Source organism: Myiozetetes cayanensis, unplaced genomic scaffold (genome assembly GCF_022539395.1).
Source record: "Myiozetetes cayanensis isolate MyiCay16 unplaced genomic scaffold, myiCay2020 scf30, whole genome shotgun sequence".
Lineage (NCBI taxonomy): Eukaryota > Metazoa > Chordata > Aves > Passeriformes > Tyrannidae > Myiozetetes > Myiozetetes cayanensis.
The window spans coordinates 2019117-2036097 of NW_026087522.1; the positions used below are offsets into that span (position 1 = coordinate 2019117).

At 64.1% G+C, this 16981-nt stretch overlaps 4 protein-coding genes across 5 annotated transcripts; 2 read left to right on the plus strand and 2 right to left on the minus strand.

Annotated features, from left to right (window-relative positions):
* Positions 1–3496: 3496 nt before the first annotated feature.
* LOC126645316 (pulmonary surfactant-associated protein C-like) lies at positions 3497–4728 on the minus strand. The gene is made up of 5 exons (XM_050325599.1): positions 4687–4728; positions 4097–4414; positions 3892–4002; positions 3698–3808; positions 3497–3592 (listed from the first exon to the last, which is right to left on the minus strand). Exons 1-5 carry the CDS (start codon positions 4726–4728, stop codon positions 3497–3499), a joined length of 678 nt encoding a protein of 225 aa, XP_050181556.1.
* Positions 4729–6249: 1521 nt separating this feature from the next.
* On the minus strand, positions 6250–7700 carry SFTPC (surfactant protein C). Its single transcript, XM_050325787.1, has 5 exons — positions 7337–7700; positions 7098–7244; positions 6868–7008; positions 6680–6790; positions 6250–6542 (listed from the first exon to the last, which is right to left on the minus strand). Exons 1-5 carry the CDS (start codon positions 7598–7600, stop codon positions 6441–6443), a joined length of 765 nt encoding a protein of 254 aa, XP_050181744.1. The 5' UTR covers positions 7601–7700; the 3' UTR covers positions 6250–6440.
* Positions 7701–8090: 390 nt separating this feature from the next.
* On the plus strand, positions 8091–12033 carry LGI3 (leucine rich repeat LGI family member 3). Its single transcript, XM_050325939.1, is given in 9 exon segments — positions 8091–8520; positions 9193–9264; positions 9352–9423; positions 9521–9544; positions 9546–9590; positions 9675–9746; positions 9918–10087; positions 10161–10325; positions 10423–12033. Coding segments are annotated over 9 exon segments (1653 nt in total). The 5' UTR covers positions 8091–8305; the 3' UTR covers positions 11241–12033.
* Positions 12034–13459: 1426 nt separating this feature from the next.
* Positions 13460–16542, plus strand: REEP4 (receptor accessory protein 4). 2 transcript variants are annotated; one of them, XM_050325757.1, is made up of 8 exons: positions 13460–13575; positions 14750–14822; positions 15024–15100; positions 15239–15359; positions 15663–15776; positions 15935–16061; positions 16155–16318; positions 16397–16542. In XM_050325757.1, the coding sequence occupies exons 1-8, from the start codon at positions 13544–13546 to the stop codon at positions 16460–16462; spliced, it is 774 nt and encodes a 257-aa protein (XP_050181714.1). In that variant the 5' UTR covers positions 13460–13543; the 3' UTR covers positions 16463–16542. The 2 variants fall into 2 exon arrangements, with proteins under 2 accessions (XP_050181714.1, XP_050181713.1); XM_050325756.1 differs by having other exon boundaries at positions 15935–16318.
* Positions 16543–16981: the final 439 nt, after the last annotated feature.

Genomic DNA, 16981 nt, shown 5'->3' on the forward strand with positions numbered 1-16981 from the left:
GGCGGCGGGGACGGGCTGTTGTGGGGACCCGGCCCGCAGCCCCCCCTCCTGCCCCTCTGCAGCCCCCGGGACCGCTCCTACCCTCCCCGGGCACGGGGCTGCCCCGTTCCGTCCCGTCCTGCACCCCCCGGGTCCCGTCTCGTATCTCCCGGTATCGACCCTGCGTCTCCCGGTCCCGTCCCGCACCCTTCGGTCTCGTCCCGCATGCCCCGGTCCCGATCCTGCTCTCCCCGTCCCATCCTCCAGCACCGATCCTGCCTCCCCCGGGTCCCATCCCGCGTCCCCCGGTCCCTTTCCTGCCACCCCTCGGTCCCATCCCGTATTCCCGGTACGGATCCAGGCCCCTCCCAGTCCCGTCCCGCACTCCCGGTATCCCGGGGACACGGTATTCCCACGTGCCCCAGCCCCGATCCTTCCCCCTCGGTGCCATCCCGTGGGATAAGGCTGCTGGCTCCTGCCTCCCCTGCTCCCGTTGTCCCTGTGCCACCCTATTCTGTCCCCTGACCCCGGGGTGGCTGTGTCCCCCCTCGGGTGGGTGTGGGTACCCCCATCCTGGGGAGGGAAGCGGGGTCCAGCTCCCCACTCACCACGAGATCTCCAAGTTCCACCTTGTTTTACCCTGTGTCCCAACACCCATGTGTCCCCCACGTCCCATTTCCGTGTCCCCACGTCCCCCAGCCCTTCCCAGTGTTGCTGTGTCCCCCCATCCCGGTGTCCCTGTGTGCCCCCAGCCCATTCCTTCTGCCTCGCCCCCCCTTGTCCCGTGTCATGTCCACTGTCCCTCCTGTGCATCCCAGGAATGCTGCAGTGGGGGTGAGGAGTGAGAGGTTATCCCCCTCCCACCCTCCCCCTGTGCCTGGCTCATCCCGTGGTGCTCCTGAACAAACCCATCCCTCTCCTCCTACAATCCTCCCAGAGCTCACATCATTTTTTCCCAGATTTTAAGTGCTCCTGCGTGCGATGACCCCCGCAGGGACAGGCTGCACGACATCAGCATCCGGGCTCTGCTCCCTCCCCTGCCTGCTAAACCCCCCCAAATCCTCTTTTCCTTTGCTTTCAGGGACTCCCCCATGTCCAGGGCCTGGCTGACTCCCACTGGGAATGACGGGAGTCTCCTTCCCCCCTTATCTCCGGCCGTTATTTTCCTCCCCCGCCAGCAGATCATCCCGGGATGTGTTTTCCTCCTTCTCCCTTATTGCAAAACCCACATCCAGCAAAACTTCCCTCTTGGAGCAAACAAATAAACCCCGGAAAACTGAGCCGGCTCTGTGTGTCCCCCCTCCCACCACCGCTACCCTCGGCCCACACGTCACACGGAGCATCCCAGGGACGGGAATTTGGGGAGCTGGTCTCCCAAGAAAACAAACAAGCCAGTCTCTGAAGTACTTTCTGTCTGCATGCCCTGCTCAGGCTGGGAAGGAGGTCTGCGGGCCGGGTCCCTGGATGATGTCAATCCGTGATGTCAGGATGCAGCCGCCGGTTTTCCACCCGGAGATGTCACCCCTTTCTCACGGAGCGCTCCGGGGAGCCGCGGCTCGTGGGGGAGGCTTTTCCCAGCCTGGGTTTCCCACGCCAAGCACTGGCTCCCGGGATCCAGCTCCTTTGCTGGCGGCCCTGGATGTCACTGGCTACCAGCATTCCAACCTGGAGCCTACCTGGACCAGGCCCTGGGGGAGCTGGGAATGCTGGACCAGCCCACCCGCGTCCCGCCTGGTAGGGATGGGGACACCCTCATCCCAGGGGCAGGAGCCCTGGGTGGATGGGCTGCACCACCTGGCACGGGCACACGGATTCCAGAGCTCCTACCTCAACCTGCCCGCCCTGCAGAGCTTCCTTGGCGTCCTGGCACGGCAGGTGGGCGACGCCGAGGTGTGGCACTGGCACAGCCAGCACCCTCCACGAGGGTGGGGGACACCGAGAGCTCTCACCCCCACTCCCAGCACCTCCTGAGGGCTTGGCTCTGATTTTCCCCCTCTCCCCAGGACCCCCGAGGTCCCACTGTTCCGCAAACCTCCCCGTGCAGGCTCCAGAAATGAGGACACTGGAGTTATTGCACAAGGACCTGGGGGTACTGCCAAGTTCCTGACAGCTCCTTCAGCTGCTCTGCCTCAGGGGGGAGGCTGAGGGGGTTTGGGGGTCAGTGAGGGGTGGGGGGTGGGCACCCCAGAGCTGCGGGAGGCCCTGGATGGGCGCCCCACATCCAGGCCAGCTGCATCTATGCTCTCCCTGCAGGAACAGCTTCCCTGGGTGCCAGCTGTGGGGAGTGGGGACCAGAGCCACGTGTGGGGGGCAGCTGGGTGCTGGTGCCCCCCACCCTGGGGCCAGCAGGAGGCAGCTGTGGGGCTGGTGGCCTCCCATTTCGGGGGATTGTGACTGGGCTGCTCTGTGTTCCCCTTCTTCGCCCCAAATGCTCAGCCCTGGGACCACCATTGATCCCAGTAGCACTGGGCCTGAGTAACATCAGCATCCTGGTCCTAATAACACCTGATCCTAACAGTGCCAGAATCCCATCCTAGTAAAGCGTGATCCTAACAGTACCAGCATCCCGGTCCTAATAAACCCTGATAACTCCTCATCCTAATAACAATAGCATCATTCTGGTCCTAAGGATGCCTGATTCCAGCACCAGCAATCCCAGCCCTAATACTACCTGATCCTAATTGCACCGGTATCCCAGTCCTAATAACGCCTGATCCTATTAATGCCTGATCCCAGGAACACCGGCATCCTGGTCCTAATAACGCCTGCTCCTCCCAGCACCGACATCCCTGTCCTCATCATCCCAGCCCTAACGATCCCGGTCCTCGGGCAGCTTCTGGTGGCCGTGGCCGCCTTCGGCACAGGCTGTCTCCAGGAATAGCTCCCAGACCTGATTCCTGCCCTTCTCCTTTATTCCAGCCTGGCAGAGGACAGACCCATTTTTCAGGCCGGGCTGGCTCTGGCAGCAGGACGGAGCAGCTCAGGTCAGGCAGCCACGCTCACAGAGCATGGGGGGCCCTCCCGTGAGCCCCCAGGGCCAGAAATCCCCCCCTCTCCCCCCAAAATCCCAGCTCAGAGCCCCGAAACGCGTTTCCAAGGCAAAAAGGAAGGCGGGAGCTGGCGGGAGCGAAGAACTGGAACGGGAGAATTGTGTTTTCTTTTAAATGTCATGTTTTTTTAAGCTCGTTTTTGCACTCGGGTTTTGGCGAAGAAGCTGAGAAGAGTTTAAGTGACAAACCAGCTGTCCCCCCACGGCGCGGCGCAGACACCCACCCGCCGCCCCCACCCCCCGGCACCGCGTGTGCATCCCCCCACCCCCACCCTCCTGACCTCCGCTACCCCTGCCCACACGCCCCCGCCCCAAAATCGGGGTGGGCGGGACCGGGTGGGGGCGGGCGTTGTCGTTGATGCTTCCGAAGGGGGTGCTGCAAGGCAAAGCCGGCGCTGTGAGGGTGCTGGTGGGTGGGTGCGGGTCCCCCAGCGCCCCCCACCCACCCATCACGCTCACCCAGCAGGGCTAAGCCCAGTAGACGGGCAGGGCGCTGCAGAGGATGCTCGCTGTGGTGCCCAGGAGGGAGAGATCAGCCAGGGGCAGGGAGATCCTCTGCTCGTTCTGCAGAGCGGGGAGAAGGGCAAAAAAAAGGGAGGCAGATGCTGCACCCCAAATCCTCGTCCCCACACACACACCCCAGCCTGCCCCAGGCAGGTCACCCCTCACCTGCCGGCGCTGGAAGGTCTCGGCCACCGCGTCCAGCCCTGGGATGTTGTCCTTGTCCACACGGGTGACGTAGCAGGCGCGGTGCAGACGGGACCTGTAGCTCACCAGCAGCTGTTGGAAAGTCAGGCCTGGGTCAGCTCCATCCCACCACCCCCATCACCCTGTGTTTCCCCACCCGGGTGCCCCCCACTCACATTCCTGTAGTCATAGACCACGGTGGCCGCGTCCCCATCCCCGCCGTCCAGGTAGAAAGTGGCCGCATCCTCTTCCCAGGCCGGCCCTCCCCACAGGCCCATCCGCAGCACCTGGAGAGGGGTTGAGGGGGGATCTCAGAGCCTGCAGCACCCCCCCTCCCTGTGGGCATCAGCGGGGGGGTCCCTGGTGGGGGTGGCCACTCACGGTGTCGGCGTGGCTCTGGTCGACGCGCAGCCACATGAGCAGGGCGCCGGCGATGATGACCACCAGCAGCACCACCACCACCACCACGATGAGGAGGCACCGGAGGTTGCGGCAGCCCAGCAGCTTGCGGGGCAGGTAGCACAGCAGGCGGGGGACGAAGCACAGGGACTTCTTGAGGCAGCCGGAGCAGCCGGAGCAGCCGGGACACTTGGGGCACTTGCAGCAGCACTTGGGCAGGCAGCAGCACCGGGCACACTTGGCACAGCACATGGTGCAGGGCATGCAGCAGCCTGGGCAGCAGCATCCCTGCTCCGAGTCCTGGGGGGTTTGGGGAAAATGGGGGGAGATGGGATGAGCAGGGTGGAGGTGGGGGAAGCAGGAGAGTTGGGGTTGTGGGGAGCAGCTCGAATCCCGCTGCCCCTGGGCACCCCACTGCCCCTCAGCATCCCGCTGCTCCCACCCCAGAGCCCCTGAGTGCTGGGAATGCAGCATCCCACGGGCTCTTCCCGTCACAGCTGCACCGGTGCCTGGCTGGGATAAACAGGGCAAAGCCCTGTGCTGTGGGGACGTGCCACTCTGCAGAGACTCACCTCTTCTTCCTCAACCACCACCTTCTTCATGTTGCTCTCCATGGCAGCCTCTTCCTCCTCCTCCTCCTCCTCCCAGCCCGGCCTGCCTGCAGGGACCGGGTGCTTTATACCAGGGCACTGGGGTGGGGGCAGGAGCGGCCCCTGTGAAGGGTTTGGTGTCCCCAGGGGGGGCAGTCGAGCTCTGGCATGTGACCCTCTCCACTGGTGTTTGCTGAACGCCCGCTCCGGGCCGGATCCCGCTGGGAACACGCAGGTCAAGAGGCTCCCAGGGCGCTGGGTCGAGGACACTCATCCCCGGGCACGAGGAGCTCTCTGCTGCCCAGGAGCGAGGGGTCAGGGCCAAAGCAAACCCTCCAGGGTGGAGCATCCGGCAGTGGCTGCAGCCAAGGGCAGACCTGGCTCGTGTCCCTTCGCCAGCCCGGCCACCTGGAGCTGCTTGAGGTGGACGAAAGAGCAAACAGGACATTAAAGCTTTCCCGTAATCCGCAGGGGTGGGGTGGGAACGGGATCACAGTAGGGTTGGGACATGTCCCTGGTCCTCATTCTTGGTCCTGAGGGTGCTTGGGCACCGCTGCCCATGGCTTTTGGGGCTGCACTGTGGATTTTTTTATGGTGAGAGGGGTCCCAGCTCTGGCATGTCACCCCAGCTGGTGGGGGACACTGCTGTGCCCTGGCTGTGCCCATCCATGAGGCTCTCCTGCAGCTGGGCTCAGGCTGGGACCTCTCCAACTCCCACCCTGAGACTCCCAAAGCTTGCAGCCAGGTGTGGGGGTTTGTGTGTGGCCTCCCCCAAACCCGTTTCACGCTGCCTCCTTTCCCAGGGGGACATAGGACCATGAGAGACCCTCCAGTGGCTCCTGCCTGTTTGCTCTCGGACACCACGGGGGCCCTTCTGGCCTTCCACAGCCCTGGGCACGCTCTTGGCCTGGATCCTTGCCAGGGCAACACAAGGTCGGGACATTTTGTGGGTCAGCACATGCAGTTTCCCTCCTGTTCCCAGCAAAGCCTCACCCTCCGGGAGCTCTGACCTCCCCCTCGCTGCCTGTGGCAGTGACTGCGGGGACAACACTGAGACTGCACCCCTGGAAAGGCCAAATCAACCTCCCAGGGTCTCTCTTCCCCCTCCCAGCTCCGCTAATCCTCAGTGCAGCACTTGGAGGTGTCCCCCAAAGTGGGGGGCTGAGGGACTGGGGTGGATGGGGATGGGAACTGGGTGGGGATGGAGGGGAGCTGGAGCAACTGGGTTGTGGTGTCTGTGGATAACCCAGGGCTTGGCTCTCACCAGGGGTGTGACACAGACCCTCTGCCCCCATCTGCATGAGCAGGGGACAGGGGCAGGGACTTTTCCAGGAGGGCTGGAAGTGCAGAGGTTGCTCCTGCCATCCCTGGAAACTGGGAGTTCACGGGTGGGGACACTGGGAGCCTGATCTCCAACAGGGGTAGTTGTGCCACTGCCCCTGACCCAAAGGCTTCACCACCCCTGGAAGGACGAGAGCAGCACTTGGAGGAGGGGGCAGAGCCTTCACTTTGCAGACAGAAGCAAATCCCAAAGCAAATCCCACTTTTTTTTTTTATTGTGAGTGCCAGGTGGGAAAGCTGAGTGACAGCGGATGGAGCACCCCCTCAGCGGGGTGGCTGCCCTCAGGATGGGCACAGGGAGGAGGGGAGATGCCCGGCCATCCCAGAGGGCAACAGGGACGGTGACACACTGGTGACATCCCCTTCTCCCCGTCCCATCCCACCGGGAACCGGTGCTACGCCCAGTACACGGGGACGGCGCTGCAGAGGATGTTGATGGTGGTGCCCAGGATGGAGCGGTCGGCCAGGGGCACGGCGTTGTCCCCAGCCTGCTCAGCCTGCAGGACAGAGAACGGGGCAGGGGCTGCCACCCTCGGCAGCCACAGCAAGCCCCCAGCCCCACGCACGCCCCCAGGACGCAGGGGCCGGGATGTGGATGAGCCCAGTGCGGCTCCATCCCCATCCCCATCCTCACCTGCCGGCGCTGGAAGGTGTCGGTGACGGCGTCCAGCCCCGGGAAGTTGTCCCTGGCCACGCGGGTGATGAAGCAGGCGCGGTGCCGCCAGGACCTGTAGCCGACCAGCAGCTGTTGGCAGACAGACCCCTGGTCAGCTCAGCACCACCCCGTGCCCCCCGTGTGTGTCCCCAGTCCCCCCCTCACACCTTGCTGTAGTCGTACACCACCGTGGCCGAGGCGTTGAGCCCGTCCCGCACCCAGAACGTCCCGGTCCTCTCCTTCTTGCTCATGGAGAGGTGCTGGGGGGTCCCTTCGCCATCCAGCCCGTGGATGGTCATTCGCAACACCTGCCGGGTGGAGAGGGGTCAGGGAGCTCCAAACTCCACCCCTGCAAGGCCCTGCTGACCATTCCCAAACCCACCCCTGTTGCCCTCACCGTCTCCGCGTGGGTCTCGGTGATGTGCAGCCCCAGGAGCAGGAAGGCGACCACCACCACCACGAGGACCACCATCATCCCCACCGCCGTCAGGAGGCCCCTGAGCTGGTGGGACACGCAGGGCAGGCGGGGGGACTCCGTGTACCTCTGGAGAGGGGAGCACCCGACTGAGCTGCCAGCGTGGGGCCGGGCACGGCAGTGGGTGCTCAGCCCCAGGACGGGCCATGGGTGCTCCTTACCGGGGGTGCCTCCTCCATCAGCGCCTCCTTGGAGCTGTCATCCATCTCGCCGGGTGCTCCTGTCCCTTTGCCAGCCGCAGCCTGGGGGGATTTATATGGCCACGGGTGGGTGGGGGGCGAGGCTGTGGCCGCCCCAGCTGCCAAGGTGCCACTTGGGCTGTTTGAAGAGCCAGGGAGGGGACACGAAACCTCCGAGGGCCTTTTCCTGGCACTAGCCCGGCCAAGGCAAACAGCGGGGCGGCAGAGCGTGCCCGCCCTCCACATCCCGGCCCGGGCCTGGCAGCGTCCCCAGAGCACCCTCAGCACGTCTCCGGGGGTGCTGCACCCCTGGCCGTGCACGGGCAGCTGCGGGTGCCCCCCCTCCCCGCCCCGGGCGAGGGCAAGGAGCTGGCTGGGCTCATTGTTCCCGCCGGCGCCGTGCCAGGGACAGGACAGATGGACGCCCGGGATGGGAGAGATGGGTGCCTGGGACGGGCGGGCGCCTGGGGCGGGGTGGGTGGGTGCCCAGTGCGCCAGAGCGGGCAGGGAGCTGGCGCGGGCAGCGCTGCAGCGCCGAGCCGGGAGAGCCCCCGCCGTGCCACCCGCCCTGAGGGTACCCCTGTCCCCCACCCCTGTGCACCCCGGGGGCACACAGTGGCCACCCCGCCTGCAGCGTGGAACCCCGTGTTTGCTCGCTGGTGAGGACACACGGACACGCGTGCCCGGGGATGCTGGCGCTGCCACTCAGCCGCATCCCTCCCTCCCTCCCTCCCTCTCTCCCTCCTTCCCTCCCTCCTCCCCGCAGCACAGGAGCATGGTGTGCTGCAGAGCCGCGGGTCAGGCGCCGGCAGCCTCTGCTGACACCATCGCTGCTCCTCCACGCTGACATCTCCGGGGGAAAGAGGAGAGGAAAAGGCTCTTCCACAGCCCCCGGGCACAGCAGGATTGGGAACAGCTCCCGGGATCAAACAGGGATAAGGCCAGGGCGTGATGGAGCTGCAGAGCGGGAGAGGGATGCTGAGGGACCGACTCCCCGCTCTCCTCCTCCTCCTCCTCGCCGCGGCCTGGCTCTGGCTGCCGGCAGAGGGGAGGCGGCCCCCCCGGCCCCCTCCTTGCCCCCCGACCTGCTCCTGCACCCGGGACACGGCTTTTTGCGTGGATTCCAAGGCTGTGCCCAAAAACCTGCCCCCCGAGGTCATCTCACTGTGAGTACCTGGGATGGGGACAGGGACAGGGATGGGGACAGGGAGCGGAACAGCCCCTCTGTGCCACACTGGGGGGGCAAACACGGGCAGGATGGGGTCCGGGCAGTGTGGAGAGGCTGTGGGGGGGGAGTATCAGGCTGGGGACAGCCCGGGACTGCTCCCGGTGTCCTGCGGTGGTGGCACACGCAGCCATCCATCAGTGACAGACAGAGCAGGGCTGCAGCCTGTCCCCAACGTGACCTTGGCGACATGAGCCCCGAGGGGACACGGCTGTGACCTTGGAGACCAGAGCCCCATGGCTGGGGGGGGTCCTCACGGGGGTCCCTGGGGACATGGAGGTTCCCCAGAGCCCGGTACAGGTGTGTGTGGCAGCTACGTGTGCGTGTACATGTGTGTACATGTGTGTGCACATGTGTGTGTGTGTTTACACCCGTGTCTGTGCACGTGGCCTCAGGCCAGGGGCTGCCGCAGGGCGTGGGCAGCGTGGGGTGGGTGCCAGCCCTTCTGTGCCCCCCCCAACAGGCAGAAGGGCTGCTGGGATCCCTCTCCCAGCACCCCTCCCTGCCCAGGGGGGCTGTGGTGGCACTCAGCAGGTGACTGGGAGGGGTCTGGGGGGGGCAGTGCCACCCTGCTGCCCCCGTCCCCTCTCCTGAAGCTCCATCTCTCCGGCAGGACGATGGTGAACGCAGCCTTCACGGAGATCCGGGAGGCAGCCTTTGCCCACATCCCTTCCCTGCAGTTCCTGTACGTCCCCCTGCTCCCCCAGCCGGGCGTCCCTGATGCCCTGGGTGCCCACCCAGCGCTGACACCTCCCCCCCTCTCTCTCGGCAGACTCCTCAACTCCAACAAGTTCACGCTGATCGGGGACAACGCCTTCGCCGGGCTCTCGCACCTGCAGTACCTGTGTGTGGGACGGGGATGGGGACACAGGGCTGGGGACAGCCCCTGGGAGGGCGGGGGGTCCTCGGGGCAGCCGTGCCACCTTCTCCTCCCACCGCAGGTTCATCGAGAACAACGACATCCAGGCTCTCGAAGGGCACCTTCCGCGGGCTCAAGTCCCTGACACACCTGTGAGCACGTGGGGGTCCTACAGGGGACACGGTAGGGGTGGCTTTGCCAGGGATGTGTCTCCGTGACCCTTTCTTGTCTCACAGGTCCTTGGCCAACAACAACCTGCAGACGCTGCCCCGGGACCTCTTCAAGCCGCTGGATATCCTGAGTGACCTGTGAGGCTGCCACGGCACCGGGGACCCCTGGGACACCGGGCTGGGGAGAGGGTGACATCCCGGGGCTTGGGAGGAGGGCCTGGGGCCTGGCAGGGACCCCTGGGGCACGAGGCTGGGGAGAGGGTGACATCCCAGTGGGTGCTGGGGGTGACTCGGTGCCATCCTCGGCAGGGACCTGCGTGGCAACACGCTGGCCTGCGACTGCAAGATCAAGTGGCTGGTGGAGTGGCTGGAGGGCACCAACACCACGGTCCCCGCCGTCTTCTGCAGCAGCCCCGGGCAGTTCGAGGGGCAGCGGATCCGGGACCTGGCGCTCGGTGACTTCCAGTGCATCACCACAGGCAAGGGGCTGCCACCACCCGTCACCCCGCTCCTGGGTGGCCAGGCCCTCACCGCCACCTCTCCCCTCCCCAGATTTCGTGATGCACCAGGTCCTGCCCTTCCAGGCGGTGTCAGCTGAGCCCTTCACCTACGCCAGCGACCTGTACGTGGCCCTGGCACAGCCCGGTGCCAGCAGCTGCTCCGTCCTCAAGTGGGACTACGTGGAGCGCAAGCTCCGTGACTTCGACCGCATCCCTGGTAAGGCAGCAGGGCTGGGGGGGGGGATGATGGGACCCTCATTTTGGGGTGGGATGGGGGAGGGCACAGCCCTGACGTGCCGCGGTCCTGCTGGCAGCTCACTCGGCCGTGCACTGCAAGCCCATCGTGGCGCAGGACCAGCTCTATGTGGTGGTGGCCCAGCTCTTCGGCGGCTCCTACATCTACCGCTGGGACACGGCCGTGGACAAGTTCATCAAGATCCAGGACATCGACAGCCAGAAGGTCCGCAAGCCCAACGACATCGAGGCCTTCCAGATCGAGGGGGACTGGTACTTCGTCATCGCCGACAGCTCCAAGGCGGGCTCCACCAGCCTCTACCGCCTCAACCAGAACGGCTTCTACTCCCACCAAGCGCTGCACGCCTGGCACCGCGACACCGACGTGGAGTACGTGGAGAACGACGGCAAACCCCGGCTGATCATCTCCAGCAGCTCCCAGGCGCCCGTGATCTACCAGTGGAGCCGGGCGCAGAAGCAGTTCGTGGCGCAGGGCGAGGTGGGGGAGATGCTGGACGTGCAGATGGTGAAGCACTTCAGGTCCAAGCGGGACCAGTTCCTCTGCCTCAGCCGCTACATCGGCGACTCCAAGGTGGTGCGCTGGGAAGGGCAGCGCTTCGTGGAGGTGCAGACGCTGCCGTCCCGCGGCTCCATGGTGATGCAGCCCTTCGCCGTGGGGCAGCGGCAGTACCTGGCGCTGGGCAGCGACTTCTCCTTCACCCACGTGTACCTGTGGGAGGAGGAGAAGCAGAAGTTCGCCAAGTTCCAGGAGCTGTCGGTGCAGGCGCCGCGGGCGTTCCGCTACGTGCCGGCCGCCGACGTGCAGCTCCTGCTGGCCCCCAGCTTCAAGGCCAACACGCTGGTGTACCGGCACGTGGTGGTGGACCTCAGCCTCTAGCCGGGGCTTGGAGTTCTGCCCCCGCCCCTGGAGGGACGCCACGTCCTGCCCGAGGACATGCATGTGCCCACCGTGCCCCACCCCACGGTCACAGCCCTCTCCCGGCCCCACTCCCGGCCCCCACGGCGTCACCCACCACCCAGGGCAGCTCCCACACCCACAGTGCCTCAGTTTAACCCCCAGTGCTCCCAGTTTCTCCATGTGCAGGTCCCACAGCCGTCCCGTGGGGTGCAGGGAAGGAGGGTGGGACAGCCCTCGCACCCCCGGGGGGCCAAGGGGGTAGGGGGTGGCAGGGGGGGTCTCTGCCCACTTGGGTGATGAGCTTGGGGGGGGCACAGAATGGGGGATTTGTATGGGAAGGGTGGGGGGCTCCCAGGAATTTGGGGTGTTCCCAGGTTAAGGAGGTGCTTCGGAGAGGATGGGATGGCTGAGGTGCAGGGGTGGGATGGGATGCCATGAGGACAATGGGATGGGATGCCATGAGGACAATGGGATGGGATGCCACGAGGACAATGGGATGCCACGGAGATGCTCCGAGGATGATGGGATGCTCCAAGCTGGATGCACCTGGAATGCCCGGAGGACAATGGGATGCTCTGAGGACAATGGGACCGTGAGGCCAGCAGATTCTCTGAGGTGGATGCCCTGAGGACAATGGGATGCCCCGAGGCAGCAGCAGGGCTGTGTCCCATCCCCCTCCGTGCACATCCAGCAGCTCCCTGTGCCCAGGCAGGGGTACCCGAGGTGTCTGTGCCCACCAAAACACCCCCCAATAAACACACTGTGACCCCCAGCCCTGCCTGTGTCTGCCAACACCTCCCAAGCGTCCTTCCAGACACTCCTGCTCCTTCCAGTCCTGCCCCGCCCAGCATCCCACAGCACCGGGAAGGGCGAATCCCTCATTTTAGGGTGCTCCAGGCCCCTCACGTGGCTTGCCCGGTGTTTTTATTTCCAGCAGATACCTTGGCCCGCGGTGGGGGTGGGAAGCAGGAGGTGTTTCCCCAGGGGAGGGGATTCTCCGCCGGACTGGTTTTCCAGGGGAGCTTTTTCCCTGTCTCCCGGGGGTTGTAAATATGCATGTGAAAAGCCGCCAATTAGGCTCACAAATAAAGATCCTCTCAAACCAGCGGGCGCCCCCGGGGCACAGATGGATTAGGGGAGCAGGATTAGACCTGGGCGGCTGCAGAGCCAGAACCTGGCGGCTCCCGGAGGATTTCCACACTTCCCTGCCTCAGTTTCCCTACCGGGAAAGGGCAGATTTTAAAGCCCAGGGAGCACTGCAGGGGAGTTCTGGCACCTCCACGGTGTCCCTGACTGGGATGGGGGAGCTGGGAAGCCCTGGAACGCTCCGGGGGCTGCAGAGCCAAGGGGAAGGTGGCCCAGAGAGGAGATTCCAGCAGTTCCTGGTTTCCCTGGAGCATCTCGCGGGGCTCTGCAGAGCCCTGGCCCTGGTTCAGCAGCACATTTGATAGAAAGGAAAAAAAAAATCCGCGTAAAAAAATTAATTTTCTTAATATTTTTAAAAATATTATTATATTAATTATTATACTAATATTTAGTATTTAAAAGCCATATTTGGATTTTTTAAAAGCGGGAATATTTAATACACTTTTTATATAATATCTTGCATATTAATACGTTAACGTTTACTATATTAGGAATAACGTATTATTGTCTGTAAAAAAGAAATATATGATATATTCCTTTTAAACATAAGTACATAATATTTTAATTAAATATATATTTATAAATATAAAGGTATTGATGTTTTTAATAAAATATTATTTATTAATATAGAAATATAGAAAGTCAATATCATATATGAATATAGAAATTATTTATAGATAGTTATAATAATTTAAAGTAATTAACATTTATATAAATATTAATGTACATATAAAATATCATATAAACATTAACCCATTATATATTAAAAATACGTTTTAACACTGATATATTGTATATCGTACATTAATATTTCACGTATTAGGGGAATTTTTAAACATAAAAATGCGATCTATTGAAGCTCCGGGAACCACAGCGACATTTTTAAGGGTCGCCGTTGCCCTTTTAAGGCGCGTTGCCCTTTTAAGACGCGTTGCCCTTTTAAGACGCGTTGCCCCTTTAAGAGCGGGCGGTGGGGCCCGCACGGCGGCTGCGCCGGTCGGTGCCTCCAACATTCAACTTTTGGGATTCGTTTCCCCGGGGGGGCGGCTTTGGGGGGATCTTTGGGAGCCCCCAGGGCGGGCACAGCGCCCACCCTCCCGCCCGGCACCATCCGAGGCTCCGGCCCCGCCCGCACCATGGTGTCCTGGATCCTCAGCCGGGTGATCGAGTGAGTGGGGTCCGGGGGGGTGTGATGGGGAGGGGTGCGAGGTGGGGGAGCCCCCGGGGGGCTCTCAAAGGATCCCCGATCCCCTGTCCCCCCGCCGGCTGTTCGGTTAACGGGAGGTCCCCGTGCCGGCCCCGCAGCGGGGACTTAACGGAGCAGCCCCAGGCGGGGATGGGGTGGGGCGGCCCCAGATCGCTTGTAGGGGGATAACCAGCCCCCTGCCGGCACCCCCAGTCCTGAAAATGCGTCCACGAGCTGCTGCCGACCCTCCCTGCCCGTCCCGGGGGGCGATCTCGGCCTGGGGTCCCCCTGCATCAACTATTGGGGGGTTCCCCTGTACTGCCCCGGAGGGGTCCCTGCATCGCCCTGGAGGAGGGGGGCGTGCTCAGAGGGTCCCCGCATTGCCTGGGAGGGGTCTCTGCGTCGCTTTGGAGGGGTTTCTTGCTCAGAGAGGTTCTTTGCATTGCCCGAGAGGAGTCCCCGCATCACCCAAAGGGTCCCTGCAGCATCTGAAGGGGTCCCTGCTGGGGGTCCTCACCTTGCCTGGAGGGGATCCCTGCTCGTAGGGTCTCCACATCACCCAGGAGGGTCCCTGCATCAACTGGGGGGGCCCCTGCATCATCCGGGGGGATCCCCTGCACCACCGGGAGGGTCCCCACATCCAGCCCTGACCCCCCACCCCATCCCCATTCGCCCCCCTGTCTCCCACGCCGCTGGCCAGCTGGGCTGGGTGCCCAGTGGCCCCCCGTGCCCGGGGAGCCCCCCGTGGGGCAGCAGGGAGCCGTGGGTGCCCCCAGCTCCCCCTGCCCACGTACGGGAGGGTGTTGGGGTGCCCGGCACACGAGGTGGGTGTTTTGGGGGCGGCACCCCGGGAGGGGGGCTGGCACCGGCGGGGACCGAGCCCGTGCCCTGCCACCGCCCCGACAGGTCCAGCCAGTCCCCGTGGGCGTGGGAGTGACTCGGTGCTCATGGCCGGCTCCCCACGGCGGCTGCCGGGTGGCTCCGACCCTTTTCCCGACCCTTTTCCCGACCCTTTTCCCGGCGGCTCCGGGATGGGGGCGGTTCTGGGGAGGGTCAAAGCCGGGCTTTGGCGCTGGGGCCGCCGGCTCTGCTGGTCCCTGTTCCTGCTGCTCTACGCGGGCTGGCCGGGCTGCCTCACCCCCCCTCTGCGTTACAGGCTGGTTTTTGGGATGCTCTACCCGGCCTACGCGTCCTACAAGGCTGTGAAGGCCAAAAACATCCGGGAATACGTGAGTAGCCCCTCACCTGGGCTCCAGCCCTGCTTCCCGGGCTCCAGTCCACTTTTCCTTGGCTCCAACCCCTCCTTTCCCTGGGCCCTTCCTGAGCTCCCCTTTTCCCTGAGCTCCAGTCCCCTTCTTTCTCTGGCCTCCAGTCCCCAGTCCCTTTTCCTGGGCTCCAGCCCTCCCTTGACGTGCTCCCTGCTCCCACAGGTCCGATGGATGATGTACTGGATCGTCTTCGCCCTCTTCATGGCCACAGAGACCTTCACTGACCTTCTCATCTCCTGGTGAGCTGGGGACGAGCTGGGAAGGAGCTCATTCCAAACCAGGCTCTGGGTGATCTGATGTGGAGTCCCCAGGGTCTGGGGGGAGCAGGACGTGCCTGTGTCCCCCACCCCACCCCATGGTGTCCCCCTGTGCCCCAGGTTCCCGTTCTACTACGAGGTGAAGATGGCCTTTGTGCTGTGGCTGCTGTCCCCGTACACGCGGGGGGCCAGCCTGCTCTACCGCCGCTTCGTGCACCCCACGCTGGCCCGCAAGGAGAAGGTGAGGCCTCCTGGCCTTTTTGGGGGACCCTCTGTGCCTGTCCTGGGCAGGGTCAGCCCCCCACCCTGAGCTGGGTGGGCTCCCAGCGAGGTGGCAACGCCCTGGGAGCTTGTGATGCCCTGGGAGGTGACAGTGCCCCAGGAGGTGATGATGCCCAGGGAGGTGGTGATTGCCCTGGGAGGTGACAACACCTGGGCAGATGGTGATGCCCAGGGATGTGACAATGCCCAGGGATGTGACAATGCCCCGGGACACGGACCCTGTGCACCCCCAGCACCGCCCACGGTTTGGTTTTCTCGGCAGGACATCGACACCTTCCTGGTGCGGACCCGGGAGCGGAGCTACGAGGCGATGCTGCACTTTGGCAAGAGGGGCCTCAACCTGGCGGCCACCGCCGCCGTCCAGGCGGCCACCAAGGTACCGGCACCGGGCAGGACCCTCCGCCCCAGGAGGATCCCTCCCCGGGATCAAACCCCTTTCTAGCAGGGCATCCAGGGAGGGGGCTATGGTGCAGATTGAGTAGTTTTTTCGCTGTTTGTCTCATGTCCTGCCCTCTGTGCCCCCCCCAAACCCAGAGCCAGGGCGCCCTGGCCGGGCGGCTGCGCAGCTTCAGCATGCAGGACCTGCGCTCCCTGCCCGACGAGGGCCCCGCCAGCTTCCAGGACCCGCTGTACCTGGAGGAGCAGGACAGCCGCCGGCTGGGTGAGCTGGGGAGGGGGGTCCCAGGGCTCAGCAAAGCCCAGGGGGGGGCCGTGGTGGCAGCTGCGGCGTCCCCTTTGTCCCCTCGGTCCCCAGGCTGTGTTGCAGCTTCGTCCAGCCGGCGCTACGAGAGCGAGACGGAGGACGAGGAGCCGTGGTCGGACTCGCAGGTGTCCCCTCAGCCTTCCCCGCGCCGGGATCACAAACCCCTGTCCCGCAGCCAGAGCCTGCGCTCCCTCAGGAAGGCCCCGGGAAAAGAGGTGCCCAACGGGAGGGGGACACGCCGTGGGGTTGGGGCCACGGTGGGGGGGTCCTGACCAGTCTCTACCCCTGCCCAGGGCTCTTCCCGGCTCCTGCGCATCCGGATCAGGAGGAAAACGACTCCCTCAGATCTGGACAGCTAAAAACCCCGGGAAACCTCTGCCAGGAGTCTTTACATGAGTTTGCTGCTGCGGCGTCGGGAAGGAGAGGCGGTTCCTGCATTCCCTGGGTGTGATGGGGGGAGGGTCCTGTATCCCTGGGATGGAGGGGGGTCCTGCATCCTGACACTGTAAATGCCTTCTGTGACCTCTGTGGCGCCTCGTGGAGGGGGCACCACCTCGCTGTGCCCACACACTGCTGCTCCCAGTGCCCCCTCCCAGACCCCCCAGCTTGGCGCTGGCGCCTCTCCCTGTGGGGTCTGTGTGTGTGTGTGTGTCCCCCTTTTCTGCCACCCCATGAACACTACACACGCTCTGGGGTCCCCTCCCATCCTGCCACCGTGCCTTGTTCCCCACATTCCCTTTCTCCCAGCAGCCAGGGCTGGGATGGGATGGGATGTGCCTTGTCCTTCTGAAGCCAAAGACTTTTGGGCCCCCCTCACCTCCAGACACAGACTGACACCCCCACACTTGAACCTGTTTTGGGGGGGGGGAACCTGGTGC